Raw genomic sequence first — 21,869 nt, 5'->3', positions numbered from 1 at the left:
GCTGTTACTGTTTATTATCTATCACTTTATTCCTAGTTATATGTACATATCTACCTCAAATACCTCGTACCCTTGCACATCGACTCGGTACTGGTACCCCTTGTATATAGCCAAGTTATCATTACTCATTGTGTATTTATTATTACGTGTTACTACTTTCCTATTATTTCTCTATTTTCTCTGCATTGTTGGGAAGGGCCTGTAAGTAAGCATTTCACTGTTAGTCTCCACCTGTTGTTCACAAAGCATTTGACAAATCAAATTTGATTTGATGACAACACCAGGCAGCCATTGCAAGTGTACACTTGAGTTCATCAAAAAGAAAGGAGGACCGAGGCACACTTCATATAATGAATTAAAATGCCTTTATTTGTATGGCATGTTCAACGGAAACAAAGTTTGAAAAAAAACCTATGACGCGTTTCGGCTGCATGGCCTTCGTCAGGGAGTACAAAAATATGATAATACAATGTCCTCTTTTGAACAGATTTTTCCAATCAACCCTGACTAGAAGAGGGAGTGGTTACAGAATTCATTGGACAACACCTAGTAAGCATGAGTTGACCAGTCAAATTGCCAGAGTTAGAGGTTCCAAGCCTGTTTTATTAATTCTGATTTCTATGCCTATGAGTTTACCAGAATGAATACACCCGTGAGGTAGAGAATGGGGCTGTTCCAGATGGTCTACATAGCAGTCACACGGCACGCAGCCACCAATGATTGCATGACATGTTACTGATGGCGTTCCGTAACATCACACTGCCATCATTAGGCTAGCTAAAGTTAGTAGCAAAGTTCGGCTGAAAAGTTTTGCCACCAGCTCCTCCTTGGTTGGTTTTTCAACCGGGGCGATGTTGGGAGGTAGGTCTGGTGTGTCAACTTTGAAGTCTGGGTCTTTGTATATGATCTGTTTATCTTTCCGCCGCTTGACAGCCTGCTGGATCAATCGTTTTTCTAAAGTTGCATTTTTTCTGTTCAGACACTCTTCTCTACCCAGTCCTTGGCGTTATGTTATCCTGTCCTACTGCCTATCCTGTCAATCTGCCTATGGTGGCAATTTTCTGAGCTAAACTGACCAAGACTCACCTCCAACAACACATTATCCCTCACATAATTTTGCCCAAGAACAATGACAGTTTCTCTCAACCAGTGGCAAATTGACTTTTTAGGTGAGCGTTGATGCTGCCATGTGATAGGCAGTGCCCACTTTGTCAAAGGCAGGGGTGCAAAATATTTTGCTTGTCCATTCCCAGTGCGCCTCTCCAGGGTGTTGTTGGAGAGATGCATCGCTGCGGCGCTCCACCAACGTTCCGTAAAAAAAGTATCTATAATAAATAATGTCGCAGAAAGAGTATGTGGCCTTTTCTGTAGCCTACAGGCTGGAGATAAAATGTATGACAATGTAATGAGACGGACATTTTACAAATCACAAACACATTGACTCCTTTCTGGCGGCAGGTTAAAGCTGATACAAAAAGGGTCTGGAGGTCACTGGCTCCCAGGAGGGAGTGGGCCTTGGCAGTGATTGATTTCCAATGTACAAGGCCTCATTTTATTACCAAAGAGGACAGGCGTGTTCAATTAGTCAAAGGGGACCATCGAATCAGGATGCTGTAGAGACCCAAATTCCCAGAGCATGCAGAGGAAAGGATTAAGGAAGGTCATGAAGGGCGAGTATAGAGAGAATGCTAAAGAAGAGATAGACATCTGTGAATTTGAAGCATTGCAGTCACATTTGACAGCCGTGCAGGCGTCAAAGTAGTGAGGGGACAGATGCTATCGCCGTGAGACTGACACGATCAAACAGACACACACAGTCAAGAGCCCCCAAGTGTAAAAATATAGAATTGTGTAGTAGACGGACCGAATTGACAGCAGCCACTTTTGCAAAAGAGTAAGATAGATGTGATAATGAATTAGAGTGTGACTATGTCAATAGTGATACCCGTGATACAAACAGGTTTCTGCATGCATAGGCTGAACACAAACAGGCAGAAATACACCCACATAGAAATACAGAAACTAAACTTAATGAAGCACACCCACACAATCACTCATATAACACCTATACAGTCAGACAGACACACACACACACACACACACACACTGGACTCACCAAGACTTGCCATATCTCAAACACCCCCACCACACACACCCCAAATACCAAAAAGCTGGACTCACCCAGAAGAGGAGGTTGAAGAAGACCATGCCGTAGCGCAGGCCCCTCATGCAGCCCTCAGCCATCCTGCAGCGCCGCAGCTCTAGGAGGAAGATGAAGGAGAGGTCCAGGTAAAACACCACATACTTCTTCCCCTGCGAGGTGGTGTAGCGGCCTTTAGCCGCCTGCGGCCTCGGCGCCGTGTGGAAGCCGAACGCGAAGGGCGGCCGTTTATACTCATACTCGCCACTGTAGCTGTGGAAGCCCGAGGTGAAGGGCGGCGTCTCGGGCTTGCTGTCCAGTGAGGGACTGCGCCGGTACGGCGTCTCTTCCGTGCTCGAGCGCCTCATGGACCAACCGGAGGTGAGACGCTAGCAACAGCCTAAGTTTTATTCCAACCCCCTCTTTCAAGAGCTTCAAGAGGTCTTTGAGAGCCCACACAAAAGTCACTTAAGACCTGAACAGAAACACAAAGTCCAAATAACGTGGCTTCAAGGCCAAATGTGCATAGTTGTGGTGCCTGTAACGTGGAATAGCAACTGTTCCCAATAGTTTCTAAGCTAACCAGCCTACAGTGTTTTCACCACAGAAACTGAAGTGGGATCAGGCATGTAGTCCAACTGTGCCCCTGCAGTGATAGACCAGCTAAGATTAAAACACATCACCTCAAATTTGTCTCTGGACGACGTCTTGTCATCAGTGGTTTTCCAGAGTGCCTTCATTCGTAATCCTACATCTGTATATTCCCGTTTTAACGTTACTTAATCCTACAACACCTGTATATTCCAGTTTCCCTTTGCTTAATCCTACAACACCTGTTCGTTATATGTTCCTTTCCTGAATCCCACAACTACACCTGTCTATCACTTGAAAAAATAAGCACATAATCGCAGGAGCGCTTGGCACTTCCCGAACTGCTCTAATCTGGTCGGTCGGCTGAGTGATATGTCACACCTGCTGTCATTAGAAATTCCGGCGCAGGTGCGCTCTGGCAGAGAAAACAGCCACTGTTGAAAACGACAACAGTGTTTTAGCCAATCAGTCTCTTTTACACAAGAACCACTTCTCCATTAAGTGCGCACGCTAGGACTACATTCAGTTGGAATTGATTCTGAATGTTCACCAATGCCCATTGTCTTGGCCCCCCTTTCGCTCACATGCAGAAAAGTTAAAAGGAGAGAAGATGTGCAGACGAAGAGACAACACTGAGTTGACTGTGTGGGGATGAGTGAAAGGAAAAGATGTGTGAGAAAAGGATAGGTAACTGAAATGAGGAGAGCATTCTTTGGTTTCCTTTAGGTGAGCACTCTACCACTTTCCTTGCCTTGTTTTCCTGTTCGTCCTGGTTCGTTCTTTCTTTCTCCTCCTCTCTAACTCCCCCTCTCTGCTTTTCGTCTGTTCCCCTTCCCGCAGCTGCTGTTTCACAGGTCTGCCTGCTACTTGCCTCACTCCCACTCTCCTGTCTATCAGTTCTGCTGTAGACACATTTCCTTAATTTCCACAGTCCAGCCAGTAGAGCATTGCATTCAGGCAAGGTTCCCTCTTCTCCTCTTCCTCTCTAGGTGGGTAACGAAAGTAAAGTATCCGCCAGGGTCATGGCCAGAAGAAGAAGGAGAGGGAGAGAGAGACACCTTCCTTGGAGGAAAAAAAAAGAAGACTGCAGTGTTTTAGCAACCGTCCAGCCTGACTGCCTAGAGCTCCCTCTCGCTCTCCCGCCCACCCTCCCTCTCTCTCTTTCTCTCGCTTACTGTCTCTCGTTCACTCACACTATTTCAGCACTCCCCCCCTACTCCTTGATAACTGTCCCCAAATCCTGACAGTGAGATGGGTTGGAGCAGTCATTCACAGCCTCTAGCCACACCCTACTACAGAGCTGAGCCAATCCGCTTCCTGTATCCCATCCTCCCTCGCACACACTGTTCCTCCCTCTCCCTCGCTCTCTATCTCTCTCTCTCTCTGACACACACAAACATGTGAGCATCAACCCCACACAAAAGAGGACCTGCTCCTTGGTTAACATACCAGCAAGATGCTAGTGCTCTCTCTCTCTTCCTCTCTCTCTCTCCATGCGCTCTCTCCATCTCATTCCACATTCTAAGGTCGTTCTCTCACTCAAACCTGTGCTCTATACATGCTTGACTACAGTCATGTTTTCTACAACTATCCCCCCGACAGAAACAAACAGCTAGAATCCCATGCTGCAAGCAACTCTCCCTAGATATGCATATGCATTAATATAGAGGGAAACGCACTGCCTCCCACTGCTGCACCTAACAGACGATCAGACAAAACAACAACACGCTCCACAACTCTGTGACCATCTGGGTCAAAACAATTAATTGTGATGAAGGCTTCAAAGCCAAAATGTCATTTGTTTTTAATAACAAAAATATCATTTATGATTGAACTTGTATTTTTCTTGCCAAGATGCCAGTAGCAGAATATTGAACTTTCAGTTTGTTCTTAGATGCATCCACATATTAGACTGCAAGGCAGCGAGTTACCTATAAGCCTATAATTGTTTATTGCTTGCTATTGATGTTTGGTAATTGTGTGGATCATCTAAAAACAGTGTTTGTGTTTATATAAAGCTAAATCCTATACTGTATAATATACCTTTTCAAAATTATTTTCCATAACCCTCACATATTGCTGAACATACAAAATAAGGAAGGTATGAACGTCCTAGAATGTAGCACAGTTCCCTGTAGATATGTGTATCATTCCATCAGGTTTACAGCATAATCTCTCTTCTACAGGCTTAGAGAACCATGTCTGGTAGCCCCATCTTCAAGATAAAACCAAGCAATAATAAACTACATTATGACAATTTAATGCTAAATTAAAATAGCAGTAGAGGCTGGTCCAGGTGGGAAGGGGAAAACGGACCTCTTGTAAATTTGGGAAAAATACATAACATATTCAGACAACAATATGGATCATTTCATGTAAATACTATTACACATACAGACACATTAATGTCCTACCTCCCATAAAGATAAATAATTAACGGTCTCTATAACCTTGTTATTGTTCTTGTAGGCTTGCTTTTATTTCAGACCCACAGAGAATGAATGAGTACCAGCCTATTATACATGTGGCTTAGTCGGTCAGTTGGCACGTTTACAGTTTACAGAGAAACCCTGCGGTGACAGAGACAAACCTTCAGCTCAGCAGGTGGTGAAAAAAATTTAATAATAAGCCATTTAACAGACGCTTTTATCCAAAGTGACTTACAGTCATGTGTGCATACATTTTTACGTATGGGTGGTCCCGGGGATCGAACCCACTACCCTGGCGTTACAAGCGCCATGCTCTACCAATTGAGCTACAGAGGACCACATTGAGCTACAGAGGACCACTATATGTTAGAAGCCACCCTCAATAAACAGACAAAATTACCAGGAAATACAATAGTGTTAAAGTAGGGGAGAAGACTGTGAGGCTACATTCTAATGTAGTCATCATAGGCTAACAGAACCCCTACGTCCTAGACAAGGACCATTAATAGAGGAGGAGTAGTCTATACCACTGGGACGTGACACGAATATTCTGTGAAGTGAACTAATGATAATGGTTGTGGAGTGACATCAATACTTTCATAATGAGGCCAAGTCAATGGCATGCTAGATCAATGTCAATGATCATCAACGCTTCAATATTGAGAGCAGGACTGTCTCAACAGGATGTAGATCAGTGGTTCCCAAACTGTGGGTCGGGGACCCAGTAGTGGATCATGACTGGAGTACAGGTTGGAGGATAACAAAAAATAAATATATGACTATGTAGTTCATTCCTTCATATTGGCCAAAAGATGTCCTTAAATGTCAACATTTTCAAGCAAAGACTCATTTATTTTACTACATTTTATATTTCCTTTGCCTGGTTTTTTCAGCTGCACAAACAAATATGGTGAGTCCCATGTAGTGGGAGATCCAAGGGTTTTCCTTTGGAAGGAGGCAGGGGCAAATTTGGACTATCCACACAGCGGGTTTCAGAACAATTACCAGATACCAAACACTGTGCAAACCCAGAGTGCCCCTCTGAAGAGCAACGGTAGATTACCTCTCCTAGTGTGAAACGACAGAGGAAATTAAACTTTAATAATTAATCAAACTCACACTGCAGGAAAACCCTGCACTGCCCTAAATGGATTTTACAAACGTGGATCCAGCACCCAAGTTTTAATTTGTAAGTGAGCACATTGTCTATTATCTCACCTTCATTACAGCTATAGTGATACAAACATCAAAACAGAACATTGGTCTCGGCCCTAAATAAACTAAAGTGATTTGTGAGAGGGCACATGCCATCCATCCATTACACTTCTCAGCCCGAGGACAGTGTAAAGAGATGCCAGCCTGATGCTGATCTCGTCACACATTCTAACGGCCCCTGTGAAAACTTGTTCCAAATCAAATCAAATTGTATTTCTTACCATGAAATGCTTACTTACAAGCCCTTAACCAACAATGCAGTTTTTAAGAAAAATAAGAGTTAAGGAAAAGATTTACTCAATAAACTAAAGTAAAAAATGAAAGAGCAACAATAAAATAACAATAACGAGGCTATATACTTGGGCTCCTGAGTGGCGCAGTGGTCTAAGGCACTGCATCTCAGTGCTTGAGGTGTCACTACAGACCCCCGGTTCGATTCCAGGCTGTATCACAACCGGCCGTGATTGGGAGTCCCATAGGGCGGCGCACAATTGGCCCAGCGTCGTCCGGGTTTGGCCGGTGTAGGCCATCATTGTAAATAAGAATTTGTTCTTAACTGACTTGCCTGGTAAAATAAATATACAGGGTGTTGATGTGAGCCATGACCAGCCTTCCAAAGCATTTCATGGCTACAGACGTGAGTGCTATGGGTCAGTAGTCATTTAGGCAGTTTACCTTGGTGTTTTTGGGCACAGGGACTATGGTGGTCTACTTGAAACGTAGGTATTAGACTCCGCCAGGGACAGGTTGAAAATGTCAGTGATTACATTTGCCAGTTGGTCAGCGCATGCTCAGAGTACACGTCCTGGTAGTCCGTCTGGCTCTGCGGCCTTATGAATGTTGACCTGTTTAAAGATCTTACTCACATCAGCTACGGCGAGCATGATCACTTTTCACCCGCCATAATCATGATGTATGCATATCTGTCAGATCTCTCAGTGATGTTATGAGCCTAATCCATCTTCACTAACATATCAGATTTATTCTCCTGTTATAGGATAATAATCTTCTCCACTCGATTTCTATGCAGTCGAGGAATGCTTTCTTTATGCATCAGTACATGCAGATTACGAACATGATTGAGAATGAGTGTGTTTGTAATGAATGGGTGTTGAGAGACTGACACTGAGACACAAAGCTGGGGTTAGGGGAGGTGTTGGCTCATCGCAAGTCTAATCCCGCAGCCATTGTCTCCCGAAGAATTAGAGGAGATTAGGGGAGGAAATCTGCTTTGAGGACAGGGTGTAAGGATTGCAGGACATCTACACACACTCATAGATCCCTCCCTGCCCACACACACACACATGCACACAGACAGACACCTGACACACTTATACTGCTTTCACATAGGATTTCCGGTATTTTGGCAAAAAAAAATTATGGGGCAATGTTTATATGACCCCCTTAAAAACAGGCCCATTTTTACCACATTCTTGCCTGCATATGCCTTTTATACCTCCCGTGCGCATGCCTGTAACAAGTGGTAGTAGTGGTGTGCGGATGTTGGTGTATGGTTCTGTATTTATTTTCTTAGTCAACCTTGTGTTCTTGAACGTAGCCCTGTTTCTTTGTGTTCTTGAACGTAGCCCTGTCTTTCATTTTTGTTCATTGATTTCACCTGTGTTAGTTACTCACCTGGTCTCATCAGCTCCTTATTTAGTTCAGTTCTTTCTGTTTGTGCCTTGTGAGGTATTGCTCGTTTTGACTCTACTAAGCCTTTTCCTAGATCGTTTGTGAGACCCAGTTATAGCCTTCAGTCCTAGTTTTTGATTCTCCTGCCTGTTTGCCTACCTGTGTATGACCATTGCCTGCCTGTAACCATGATTCCTGCCTTCTGCGAAGGCAAAATAAACACCTGCCGCGCTCTGCGTGTGAATCTACACCTTTTCTCCCTGAGTATTCATTACAGTTGGTGGGCGTTTATTTTAATAAATCCATTGAATATACACCATCAAAAATAAATCCATTATTAAGTTGTTTAGGCAGGTCCTAAGAAACATTATAAGACTAATAAAATGAATTCTTAAAACAATAGAATGGTATATTTTGAGTTTAGTTATGTTATGTACAAATGAATGAAATCAATAGTTAATTATTTTGTTCATTAAACAGACCAGACACACCTACCCCAATCACAGTCAACACACATATTTTGTATTAAGAACATAATGTAACATAACAGAATAAAATACTAATAATATTTTCCCCACACAACTTGTGTCATGGGAAGGTATGGAACTGTCATATAAAAAAGTGATATTTTGAAAGAGAGCCCAAGCCAATGCTTTTTTTTTATCCATGTTTCATCTCTTTCCTATCCTCACTCCACTTTGTTAGGGAGCAGGCGTAGGGTCTTGCATTGAGAGTATCTTCATCATGATACTGATAGAAAATAATAGCAATCCTATTTTCAAAAGCATGTGAATCTCCTGTTCATATTTCACAACCTCCGCGGGCTTTTGTAGTTGCCTATATGCGATCGAGCAAAATAATAGGCCTACACTTGATTTGGGCTACATTATTGCATACTAAATGTTTCCGATCAGGTGATAGATGAGCAAACGAATAGATGTGTCACGACTTCCTCCGAGGCTGCCTCCTCTCCTTGTTCGGGCAGTCTTCGGCGTTCGTCGTCACCGGCCTTCTAGCCACTGCCGCTCCTCATCTTATCATTCCATTTGTTTTGTCTTGTTTATTACATATCCCCCTCATCAGTACCTGTATAAGTGTTCCCTCTGCCCCCTTGTCTTTGTGTGTGATTGTTTATTGTGGAGGAGAGAGAAGCTCAGTGGAGCTCCGTGTATTTTGTATCGCCGGGAATATTCCCCGTGTGCCTTGTATTTTCCAGTGCCCCTGTTTTGTGCACTGGAGTGTTTTTACGCATTACTGCGTAACTCTGTGGTTCATAATAAATCCTGTTATTCTGTGATTTACCCTCCTGCGCCTGACTCCTTCAAAATCACCTCATCACAAGATGAGCTATACCACCTCCCCTTATTTACCCAGTCAGAAAACCAATTAACCAAATAGCCTATACAGACAGCGATTCAGTGAAACAAAAATCACATTGATTGAGACAAGTCAGTGAAGTCACAGGCTTTTGGTCAGGAGTAGGCCTAGGCTACTGCGAGTGAAGAGAAAAAGAATCCACTTGTTAAACTACATAACATGCTGGCAAAATGTTCTAATAAATTTTGCCAACTAGACAAGATGATCATGAGCAGCACTCACCTCAATTTAGCTAACATTTCCCCAGCATAATTGTTGCCTAAGCAATATGAAACAGAGATTCAGTGAAAACAATAATCTGACATTGATTTATCATGACGAGTCCCCATGCTTGTCTCAAAGCAGCGCGATGGCGCTGTCCCAATCAAAACGGTGCTGAAATTATCATCTAGTTGACCACACGCGGGTATTGCTTCAAATGTATTACAATGATTGGATGACTTCGGGAGTTTCAGTAAGCAACAATTTGATACATACCTTCAATTGCAATAGCCTACTTCATTCCAATATTTCCATCATTCAGTGATATTTATTCCCACAGTAATTCTTTATGGATCCATCCAGTTGTGGTTAAGAAAACAGTGCATGCTTTGTGGTGGGGTATGCGAAAAAGAGAAGACATGTCTTGCAAAGTTTAGAACTGGCAGGAGGATGGTTAACTGGTGCTGCCTAGCAACCATCAAGAGTTTAAGAGCGTAGTGCATGCCAATGCCACCTCAGCATTAAGGCTACGTTTCATACTAAAGGCGTCAGCATGCTTCGGTTCGGCTGGCGCCAAGCCTAACGAGTGTGCTTGCATACTCCCTTAAAATACCTTTGCTTGAAAAACGAGAAAAAGCAGCAATAGTTCTGTTTGTCTATCTTGAGACGCCGTAGCCAGAATAGTCAGAATTAATCTAAAATAACTCTAGAATAATTTTGAGTTTTTTGTCGTGGAGATCTTAGTCGCACAATTTTTACATCTAACTAAGATGTTTGGTGAATAACCCCTACTGTTGACCAATCACCGACGATTGGGCATAGACTTGGGCTACCGACTTCAGCTTTCCTCGAAAAACGTGCGTGTGCACGAACAGCCGGAAAACCCTTGCCAAAGACCAAAACGAATGAAAACGTCACAAAATGTCGTCATAATATATGCACAAACTGTTCCGAACTATTTCGGATGGGAAGTATGCGGACGCCTTAAGACTTAGGCAGAAGTTTACTGAAATCATTACTAGGTCGTTAAGTGGAAATAAACGTTTCGGCATTGATACCGGTAATACCTTTCAGATATAAGGAAAAGGCGGAAGAAAGTTGGCGGTATGGTAAAGTTGGTGGAAAGAACGTCTTAATATGAAGGGGATATTACACACAAGCCAATTCACAACACAACTAAGCATGCACACAGCCTCTCACGCACACAAACACATGCACACACACACACCTACACAAGCCACTGGGCTGATTTACTGTACATCATGGCGTTAACACAGTATAGCGGGTGGATAACAATCGCTGTATGAGTAATCTCGTCACTAGATTTCTCAGACAGGTGGCTGTGCATTGGTGACCGCCAGGGAACTTAATTAAGAGGGAAAGCAAGGAAAGTGGGAAAGTAACAAAGCGGTAAAAGAGAGTGGTAAATGCGGATAAAGACGGAGCTTACTGGGGGCACGTGTCGGGTCAGGTCAGCGGGCAGGTGTGTGTGTGTGCATATCAGTCAAAAGGGTTCTACCTGGAACCAAAAAGGGTTCTTCAAAGGGTTCTTCTATGGGGACAGCTGAAGAACCCTTTTAGGTTGTAGATAGACCCTTTTTTTCTAAGAGTGTAGAATTCAGTCAAACTCTCGCTGCAGGTGAAGCTCAACTGTGGTAAAGCTGGCCTCATCATAGTCAGTGCAAGCTTAGAGACATTGCACATACACAGTTAAAACTGTTAAGTGAGAAATGCAGAGTTCCTCTGAGGTTCTCACCATATAGAATTAATAATCATAGAAATATAGTTAATAATTCAATTTATATGGTTCACACCCCTGCAGTGGGAACATAACAGAGTTCTGGTGCCATAACCTGGGTGATCGTGTTTACTAGTTGAAACACACCGGCTGGTAAGTAATTAATGTTTGAAAATAAATAAATTATGTGATAGTCCTCTGCATATGCTCCCCCACACTTCCTAACAGACTGACTGGTCGAAACACTCATGTTTGTTTCGCAACAGGGGTCTGATAGAATCCAGCCCTAATTATGTTCACTTCAGTTCGCGAGTGTTTGCAATTTAGCTCGCTTCTAAAAAATATAACAAAATAGACTCATTCAAAGGAGACTGAAAAAGTTACTCACAGAAGACAATCAAATACACTTCCCACTGGGCAAAAACTGGTTGAATCAAAGTTGTTTCCAAAAAATAAAAAAATATATCTATGAGATGATGTTGAATCAATGTGGAAAACTGATTGGATTTGAAAAAAGTAATCAACGTAAGGACATTTTCGTTTTGTAAATCAAAACTAGACATTGAACTGACGTCCTTGCCAAGTGGGTTGAATGTTTATTTAATGTACTAAAATGTTAATTGAACCAACACCGAAGTTGTTTGCTAAGTAGCAAAGAAATTGAGACTGGTTAACAGTGGCAGTATATTCTTAGGAATTCTTTCAAGTACAAAAGCTTGTGAACACAATTATCCAAATCATAATGACTGTTAGTGGAGTTAGTGGAGGACTGTTTGCATGGAGAGAGGGGATGCTAATTAGTAGACTCACACAGAACCGTAGGATAACTACTAAAATAACAACAACAATAATAATAATAATAATAATAATAATAGGATAACAGTAAAATAGAGAGAACAGTAAAATAGAGAAATAAGCACTCCAACAGATTGTGGGCCACTTCTCTACACATCTTTTCCAATAAACTTATATTACCATTTCAGTCATGTTGTCTTTACCCGAAGAAAAAAAATGTATGCACACATGACTGTAAGTCGCTTTGGATAAAAGCGTCTGCTAAATGGCATATATTATATAAAAGAGTACGATTCAGTTTGAAATAATACAAAAAAGTGGTGAGTCGAACATTGATCTTACCTCTTTGCATGGCAGGTCTATAGCTTGTGGGATAACTAATATCTTTACAACCTGAGTTGCAAACATGACTCCAAACCAAAGATGTTAAACAGTAGGCCGACACAACAGTGGTGGCTGGGAGAGGTGGGGAGGATGGACACCTTATTTAAAATCGGCAGAATGTTGATTGTCTTAATACGTAAGATTGATGAGAAACTAAAAGACAGGGCATTTTTACTGTATGCTGGATTTAGGTTTCCCAATTGGCTTATTTGACTCAGGTCGGTCCATTTTTTCTATTTTCTGCATATTTATCTGACTTATGCTAATGTTCTGGTGACTAGTGAACAGAAATAGCAGGAAAGAAAACTGGAGCACATCTGGAAATGAGAGTAGGTGAGAAAAGCAGGGGAGTGTAGAGTAGAACACCTATTTATGTTTGGGGAATGAGATAGACAGAGGGTAATTGGGGGACGAGGGAACCAACTCTAGTAGTTGATGTACTGATAAAAGGGTAAAACACTAAATAACTACCAAAACACACACAATCCCTCAGTCTAGTCCATTCACACACACTACCACAATGTTTCTTGCCAATATTTAGATGAGATGAGACACACTTTTGTTTGACTATCTTTCCCACTGGTGGTCAATTTAAACACTGCACGTTCACAGAAATGTTACACTATATCCCAACAGTGTCAAACCTGCTGATGCAGTAAGTCCTTTGGGGCCTCAATCAGCTTTTAAATCAAAATAGTCATAACACCACTGTCACCCAGGAAGTAAAAAACGCCAGCGTGAGCACAAAATATGTGTCTGTTTCATAAATAACATCCCCTGCCTCCCTCTCACAGCATAGGAACGCTTCACAGCCGGCATGTCATTATCCCTAATTGCATCTTCACTCTCTCCAAAGACACCAGGAAGTGAAATTCAACTGCACAAAAACAATGAATCAGTCAACTACTGCAGGTTAACAATATTGAATCAGGCTAAGGTATTAAATATTTGGAAAACAATTGGGAACACATACTGTATAACACATAGCAGAGAGAGAGAGAGAGAGAGAGAGAGACAGGTAGAGAGAGACAGGTAGAGAGAGACAGGTAGAGAGAGACAGTTAGAGAGAGACAGTTAGAGAGAGACAGTTAGAGAGAGACAAGTAGAGAGAGAGAGAGGTGGACAGAGAGAGATAGACAGAGAGAGTCAGAGTAGGAGAGAGAGAGAGAGAGAGAACAGGGAGGAATGAGAGACTGTGCCCTGGGACTTCACTTCAGCTTTGATCAGGCTCACTGTTTAAAAACAAACAGAGGGAATACTTGATCTAGGAAAATCTATGACTCTGTGAACCGTGTCGCAAACTTTTCCCAGAATGTATTTTTGAAAGAAAGCAGAGATAGGGGAGGCTTCAGCATTGGACAACACATTCTTCCCCATTTCCGACCGATTTGTTGCCATGGCAACTAAACCCCGGGCTGAGCAAGAAAAACAGTACCTTCTGAACTTCTCAATGAGAGAGCGAGTCACTGTGGACTGTAGCGTGGCGGACCATGCATGCTAATTACAGTTGGAAGTCTGAAGTTTACATACACTTAGGTTGGAGTCATTAAAACTCGTTTTTCAACCACTCCACAAATGTCTTGTTAACAAACTATAGTTTTGGCAAGTCGGTTAGGACATCTACATTGTGCATGACACAAGTAATTTTTCCAACAATTGTTTACAGACAGATTATTTCACTTATCATTCACTGTATCACAATTCCAGTGGGTCAGAAGTTTACATACACTAAGTTGACTGTGCCTTTAAACAGCTTGGAAAATTCCAGAAAATGATGTCATGGCTTTAGAAGCTTCTGATAGGCTAATTGACATCATTTGAGTCTATTGGAGGTGTACCTGTGGATGTATTTCAAGGCCTACCTTCAAACTCAGTGCCTCTTTGCTTGACATCATGGGAAAATCAAAAGAAATCAGCCAAGACCTCAGAAAAAAATTGTAGACCTCCACAAGTCTGGTTCATCCTTGGGAGCAATTTCCAAACGCCTGAAGGTACCACGTTTATATGTACAAACAATAGTACGCAAGTATAAACACCATGGGACCACGCAGCCGTCATACTGCTCAGGAAGGAGACGCGTTCTGTCTCCTAGAGATGAACGTACTTTTGTGCGAAAAGTGCAAATCAATCCCAGAACAACAGCAAAGGACCTTGTGAAGATGCTGGAGGAAACAGGTACAAAAGTATCTATATCCACAGTAAAATGAGTCCTATATTGACATAACCTGAAAGGCCGCTCAGCAAGGAAGAAACCACTGCTCCAAAACCGCCATAAAAAAGCCAGACTACGGTTTGCAACTGCACATGGGGACAAAGATCGTACTTTTGGAGAAATGTCCTCTGGTCTGATGAAACAAAAATATAACTGTTTGGCCATAATGACCATCGTTATGTTTGGAGGAAAAAGGGGGTAACTTGCAAGCCAAAGAACACCATCCCAACCGTGAAGCACGGGGGTGGCAGCATCATGCTGTGGGGGTGCTTTGCTGCAGGAGGGACTGGTGCACTTCACAAAATAGATGGCATCGTGAGGAAGGAAAATTATGTGGATATATTGAAGCAACATCTCAAGACATCAGTCAGGAAGTTAAAGCTTGGTCGCAAAAGGGTCTTCCAAATGGACAATGACCACAAGCATACTTCCAAAGTTGTGGCAAAATGGCTTAAGGACAACAAAGTCAAGGTATTGGAGTGGCCATCACAAAGCCCTGACCTCAATCCTATAGAAGATTTGTGGGCAGAACTGAAAAGGCGTGTGCGAGCAAGGAGGCCTACAAACCTGACTAATTTACACCAGCTCTGTCAGGAGGAATGGGCCAAAATTCACCCAACTTATTGTGGGAAGCTTGTGGAAGGCTACCCGAAACATTTGACCCAAGTTAAACAATTTAAAGGCAATGCTACCAAATACTAATTTAGTGTATGTAAATGTCTGACCCACTGGGAATGTGATGAAATAAATAAAAACTGAAATAATTCATTCTCTCTACTATTATTCTGACATTTCACATTCTTAAAATAAAGTGGTGATCCTAACTGACCTAAGACAGGGAATTTTTACTAGGATTATATGTCAGGAATTGTGAAAAACTGAGTTTAAATGTATTTGGCTAAGGTGTATGTAATCTTCCGACTTCAACTGTATATAATGGAGGACCTTGTTAGGGGAGAAACTAATAGAAGCAAATACATTTACATAAGTTTCCATTTGGTTGATTGACTTGTGTTAGTGTGCTTATTTGTTCAACCATGGATCTCTATTTACCTCTCTGAAGACAGCAAATCATCATCTAGCAACTTCGCAAGATGAAACACCAATCCATGACGGGTGATCTGCATGTAGCCTACATGGGGCCCTGTGTGGCTCAGTTGGAAAAGCACAGCACTTGCTGAGTTATGATTGTGGGTTTGATTCCCACTGGGGCCACCCATATGAAAGTAGACACACACTACTATAAGTCACTTTGGTCACTTTGGATAAAAGTGTCTGGTAACTGTCATATTCTACATTTCATTCTCAATAAATTTACAAAAATGTCTAAAAACATGTTTTCACTTTGTCATTATGGGATTTTGTGTGTAGGTAGAAGAGAAAAAAATATATTTAATCAATTTTGAATTCAGGCTGTAACACAACAAAATGTGGAATAGGTCAAGGGGTATGAATACTTTCTGAAGGTACTGTATACCTCACATGCGACCCATGATAAGACTATGTAATGTGTATGTTAACAAAGTTTATTAAACTGAAATGTAGCTGACTCCATTTAACATTCTAGAAAAACCATGTGCAATCAAGTATTATGTGTTTAGCTGACTAAGATCAAGGAATGGTCATGAGAAACGAATATCAAAGCAAGTATTATTTAATAACTTTGTCAAATGAATGGATTCACATACAAGGCATAAAGCTTAAACTACAAGGCAATACTGACATTAACAAAACATAATTCTAGGCATATAGATCCTAAGGCTAACTTAGAAGACAAAACATGAACAAAGAGATGCCTACTAGGCCAGAGGCCTAGAAGCCTAGGAAATGAGAATTGATCATACAACCTTCCTCCATGGACTAGATACAGTATAAGAGACAGAACAAAGGTATTTCATTCCATTTCTAACATCTGAAGGTATACATTTTTTAAAACCAAAACCAACCACCATTGACCAATCAAACGATACCAAATGTACAGTAACCTGATCACCCAGGCCCAATCTCCACAGGATGTCACAGCATCTAAAGGCTTGTGTGGGGGATGACACCAATATACACTGAGGGAAAAAAGTATTTGATCCCCTGCTGATTTTGTACGTTTGCCCACTGACAAAGACATGATCAGTCTATCATTTTAAAGGTAGGTTTATTTGAACAGTGAGAGACAGAATAACAACAAAACAATCCAGAAAAACGCATGTCAAAAATGTTATAAATTGATTTGCATTTTAATGAGGGAAATAAGTATTTGACCACTCTGCAAAACATGACATAGTACTTGGTGGCAAAACCCTTGTTGGCAATCACAGAGGTCAGACGTTTCTTGTAGTTGGCCACCAGGTTTGCACACATCTCAGGAGGGATTTTGTCCCACTCCTCTTTGCAGATCTTCTCCAAGTCATTAAGGTTTCGAGCCTGACGTTTGGCAACTCGAACCTTCAGCTCCCTCCACAGATTTTCCATGGGATTAAGGTCTGGAGACTGGCTAGGCCACTCCAGGACCTTAATGTTCTTCTTCTTGAGCCACTCCTTTGTTGCCTTGGCCGTGTGTTTTGGGTCATTGTCATGCTGGAATACCCATCCACGACCCATTTTCAATGCCCTGGCTGAGGGAAGGAGGTTCTCACCCAAGATTTGACGGTACATGGCCCCGTCCATCGTCCCTTTGATGCGGTAAAGTTGTCCTGTCCCCTTAGCAGAAAAACACCCCCCAAAGCATAATGTTTCCACCTCCATGTTTGACGGTGGGGATGGTGTTCTTGGGGTCATAGGCAGCATTCCTCCTCCTCCAAACACGGCGAGTTGAGTTGATGCCAAAGAGCTCGATTTTGGTCTCATCTGACTACAACACTTTCACCCAGTTCTCCTCTGAATCATTCAGATGTTTATTGGCAAACTTCAGACGGCCCTGTATATGTGCTTTCTTGAGCAGGGGGACCTTGCGGGCACTGCAGGATTTCAGTCCTTCACGGCCTAGTGTGTTACCAATTGTTTTCTTGGTGACTATGGTCCCAGCTGCCTTGAGATCATTGACAAGATCCTCCCGTGTAGTTCTGGGCTGATTCCTCACCGTTCTCATGATCATTGCAACTCCACGAGGTGAGATCTTGCATGGAGCCCCAGGCCGAGGGAGATTGACAGTTCTTTTGTGTTTCTTCCATTTGCGAATAATCGCACCAACTGTTGTCACCTTCTCACCAAGCTGCTTGGCGATGGTCTTGTAGCCCATTCCAGCCTTGTGTAGGTCTACAATATTGTCCCTGACATCCTTGGAGAGCTCTTTGGTCTTGGCCATGGTGGAGAGTTTGGAATCTGATTGATTGATTGCTTCTGTGGACAGGTGTCTTTTATACAGGTAACAAACTGAGATTAGGAGCACTCCCTTTAAGAGTGTGCTCCTAATCTCAGCTCGTTATCTGTATAAAAGACACCTGGGAGCCAGAAATCTTTGTGATTGAGAGGGGGTCAAATACTTATTTCCCTCATTAAAATGCAAATCAATTTATAACATTTTTGACATGCGTTTTTCTGGATTTTTTTGTTGTTATTCTGTCTCTCACTGTTCAAATAAACCTACCATTAAAATTATAGACTGATCATTTCTTTGTCAGTGGGCAAACGTACAAAATCAGCAGGGGATCAAATACTTTTTTCCCCTCACTGTAAATAAGACAGAATTCATGAGAAGACAATAAAATCCCTTTGTATAGAGTAATTTAGAGTTCCACCTGTACAGATACAAGTTACCATAGAGATCATACATCCACATAGATGGCATAAAAGTTATCCTCAGAGGACAAGTTATAGATAGAATAATCCTACAGCAGCCATGTCTGGTATCTATCACACATTCCAGTAATCGGTCCTCTGGATACTCTAGAGAGAGCGATACATTTTGGTAAAGGCTGACTGATCCTTGGGCATTGTCCGTTGTCTTCCTTGTGTGCCTGGGCCATTTGCCATTCAGCCCCAGAAGACAGACAGCACATACTGTATCTCATTTACATAAGTATTCACACCCCTTTGCTATTACACTCCAAATTGAGCTCAGGTGCATCGAATTTCCTTTGATCCTCCTTGAGATGTCACTACAACTTCATAGGAGTCCACCTGTGGCCAATTCAATTGTTTGAACATGATTTAGAAAGAAACTCACCTTTCTATATAAGGTCCCACAGTTGACAGTGCATGTCAGAGTTGTGATTATGCATATATCTGGGGAAGGTTATAAAACAATTTCTAGAGTGTTGAAAGTTTCCAAGAGCACAGTGGTCTCCATGATTGGGAAATGGAAAAAGTATGGAACTACCCAGACTCTGACTAGAGCTGGCCGTCCTAGCAAACTGAGCAACCAGGCAAGAAGGACCTTGGTCAGGGAGGTGACCAAGAACCCAATGACCACTCTGACAGAACTACAGAGTTCCTTGGCTGAGATGGGAAAACCTGCCAGAAGGACAACAGTCTCTACAGCACTTCACAAATCTGGGCTTTATGGGAGAGTGGCCATACGGAAGTCACTCCTGAGAAAAAGGCACCTGACAGCACGCCTGGAGTTTGCAAAAAAGGCACGTGAAATCCTCTGAGAGCATAAGGCAAAAGACTGTGGTCTGATGAGACAAAAATTTAACTCTTTGGCCTGAATGCAAAGCGCTATGTCTGGAGACTCATCACCCATCTAACACCAGCCCTACCGTGAAGCATGGTGGCAGCATCATACTATGGGGATGCTTTTCAGCAGCAGGGACTGTGAGACTGGTAAGGATAGAGGGAACAATGAATGGCGCCAAATACAGACAAATCGTTAATAAGAACCTGCTTCAGAGTGCAAACGACCTTAGCAAAGATTTGCGTTCCAACAGAATAATGACCCCAAGCATACAGCCAAAGCAATGCTGGAATGGCTACAGAACAAGAATGTGAAATCCCTTGAGTGGCCCAGCCAAAACCCAGACTTGAATCCTATTGAAAATCTGTGGAAAGACTTGAAGATTGCTGTTCACCCCCCCCACCTAATTTAACAGAGTTTAAGAAAATCTGCAAGGAAGAATGGGAAAAAATCCCCAAATCCAGATGTGCAAAGCTGATACAGACATACCCAAAATTACTCAAAGCAGTAATCGACCTAAATGGTGCTTCTACAAAGTACTGACTCAGGGGTGTGAATACTTATGTAAATGAGATATTTTTGTTTTTTATTTTCAATAAATTAGCAAAAATTTCTAAAAACATGTTTTAACATTATTGTGTATTGTGTGTAGATGTGTGAGAGGAAAAAAACATATATTTAATCAATTTTGAATTCAGGCTCTAACACAACAAAATGTGGAATAAATCAAGGGGTATGAATAGGCATATACTGACCAAAAATGTAAACGCAACATGTAAAGTGTTGGTCCAATGTTTCATGAGCTGAAATAAAAGATCCCAGAAATGTTCATACGCACAAAAAGCTTATTTCTCTCAAATGTTGTGCACAAATTTGTTTACATCCATGTTAGTGAGCATTTCTCATTTTTCAAGATAATCCATCCACCAGACAGGTGTGGCATATCAAGAAGCTGATTAAACAACATGATCATTACACAGGTGCACCTTGTACTGGGGACAATAAAAGGCCACTCTAAAATGTGAGGAGTACATCTGTCTGTAATAAAGTCATTTTATGAGGGAAAACTAATTCTGATTGGCTGGGCCTGGCTCCCATGTGGCTGGGCCTATGCCCTCCCAGGAGCCCCCATGGCTGCACCCCTGCCCAGTCATGTGTAATCTATAGATTAGGGCCTAATGAATTTATTTCAATTGACTGATTTTCTTCTATGAACTGTAACTCAGTAAAATCTTTGAAATTGTTGCATGTTGCGTTTATATTTTGGTTCAGTATAATATGCTTGTATGATAAATATTACCACACTACATGTGTATGGGTACGTGCATGCATCCGTGTGTGTGTGTGTGTGTGTGCACGCTCGTGTGCTTCTGCACGTGCAAATGTATGTGTTTAGAGGTTGGACGGGGCGGGGCAGATATCGATTAGCATTGATCAAAGCGCTAGACTAGGGTTAATTATAGAGCGGGGAGTATTCCAGCTAACGAGGGCTAACGACGTGTGACATCAGAAACTGGGAGCTAACTGAGGATATCATTACATAAAACACCCTGAACTGGCATGGATATTTGTTCAATGAGGAAGTGTCATATTAGCTGCACTGTGACATTTCCGCAGTATTTAGAAGATTTGGGAAATGGAGGAAAGCAGCAGGGAGGATGAGGTGAAAAGGGGAGTGGAAATGAGTCTTTAAAAATGAATTATTTTCATTAAATAGATAGATAATGCAGCAACCATGTTGCTAAATACAGCACTCTGCGGCCTGCTGACTATCAAGAGCAGGCTCTTCATTAAAGTGGTTGTGGATTGTGCTGACATGCATGAGGTCCCTGGTTCAAGTCCAGCTCCTGGCTATATCCCCAAAATTTACAACAGCATGTTAGGCTTTTTCAGTGTTATAATACTTCATGTCATATAATAAAGAGCTTTTTGCGCACTAAAGGCGCTATACAATATAGCATAACAGCATTATCACAGGCATACACAATAACACCATATCAAACCGATCAGATATACAAGAAAGCTCCTCAGTCAGCTAGTTAGACGTTCATGTGTGACAATTTTACCATAGGAGCATTGAGTTGTGGACTGAATGAAGCCGCCATCTTTACAAGCACTCAATCGCACTACTATGCCAAATTACAGGGTATCAAGATTACAGCTCTTGATACCCTGTCACTCTCCAGAGGTCTAAATAGCCCCATTTTAACCATCAAAATATTCATGGGCCTTCTATTGCATAGTGTACTTATCTTTAGGGAACTCCACACAGAATGATTGGCAATCAACTATTCATTCATGACATTCTGGATAACAGTGTTTGAAACGCAGGGAAGAGTAAATCAAAATAAATATAAATGGGGGTAGAAAAATTGAAAACTAGAGAGAGACACAGAGAGAAAGAGAGAGAGAGCGTGAAAGAAGAGAGACTGAACAAGAGACAGATGTTTATGTTTTGTTGCCCAAATGTTTATTGTTGTGTAAAGGGTGAGTGGTGAGACAGAGGGAGGAAGAGTGTGTGGTTGAGGCATTTGGTTTTTCACTCC

General features: G+C 42.0%; 1 protein-coding gene across 2 annotated transcripts in view; it reads right to left on the bottom strand.

Moving 5' to 3' along the window:
- LOC121573289 (tetraspanin-4-like) overlaps positions 1-21,869 on the bottom strand; it is an 87,265-nt gene that overhangs the window by 63,005 nt on the left and 2,391 nt on the right. The window contains exon 2 of one of the 2 annotated variants that reach the window (XM_041885144.2): positions 2,182-2,261. In XM_041885144.2, the coding sequence (XP_041741078.1) occupies positions 2,182-2,244 (63 nt within the window). In that variant the 5' untranslated portion in view covers positions 2,245-2,261. Of the gene's footprint in view, positions 1-2,181; positions 3,853-21,869 lie in introns of those variants that run through there. The other variant, XM_041885143.2, reaches the window with a different exon arrangement.

This window comes from Coregonus clupeaformis, chromosome 15 (assembly GCF_020615455.1).
Source record: "Coregonus clupeaformis isolate EN_2021a chromosome 15, ASM2061545v1, whole genome shotgun sequence".
Lineage (NCBI taxonomy): Eukaryota > Metazoa > Chordata > Actinopteri > Salmoniformes > Salmonidae > Coregonus > Coregonus clupeaformis.
Note: the sequence above shows the minus strand (reverse complement) of the source record. Positions and strands in the feature narration are given on the sequence as shown.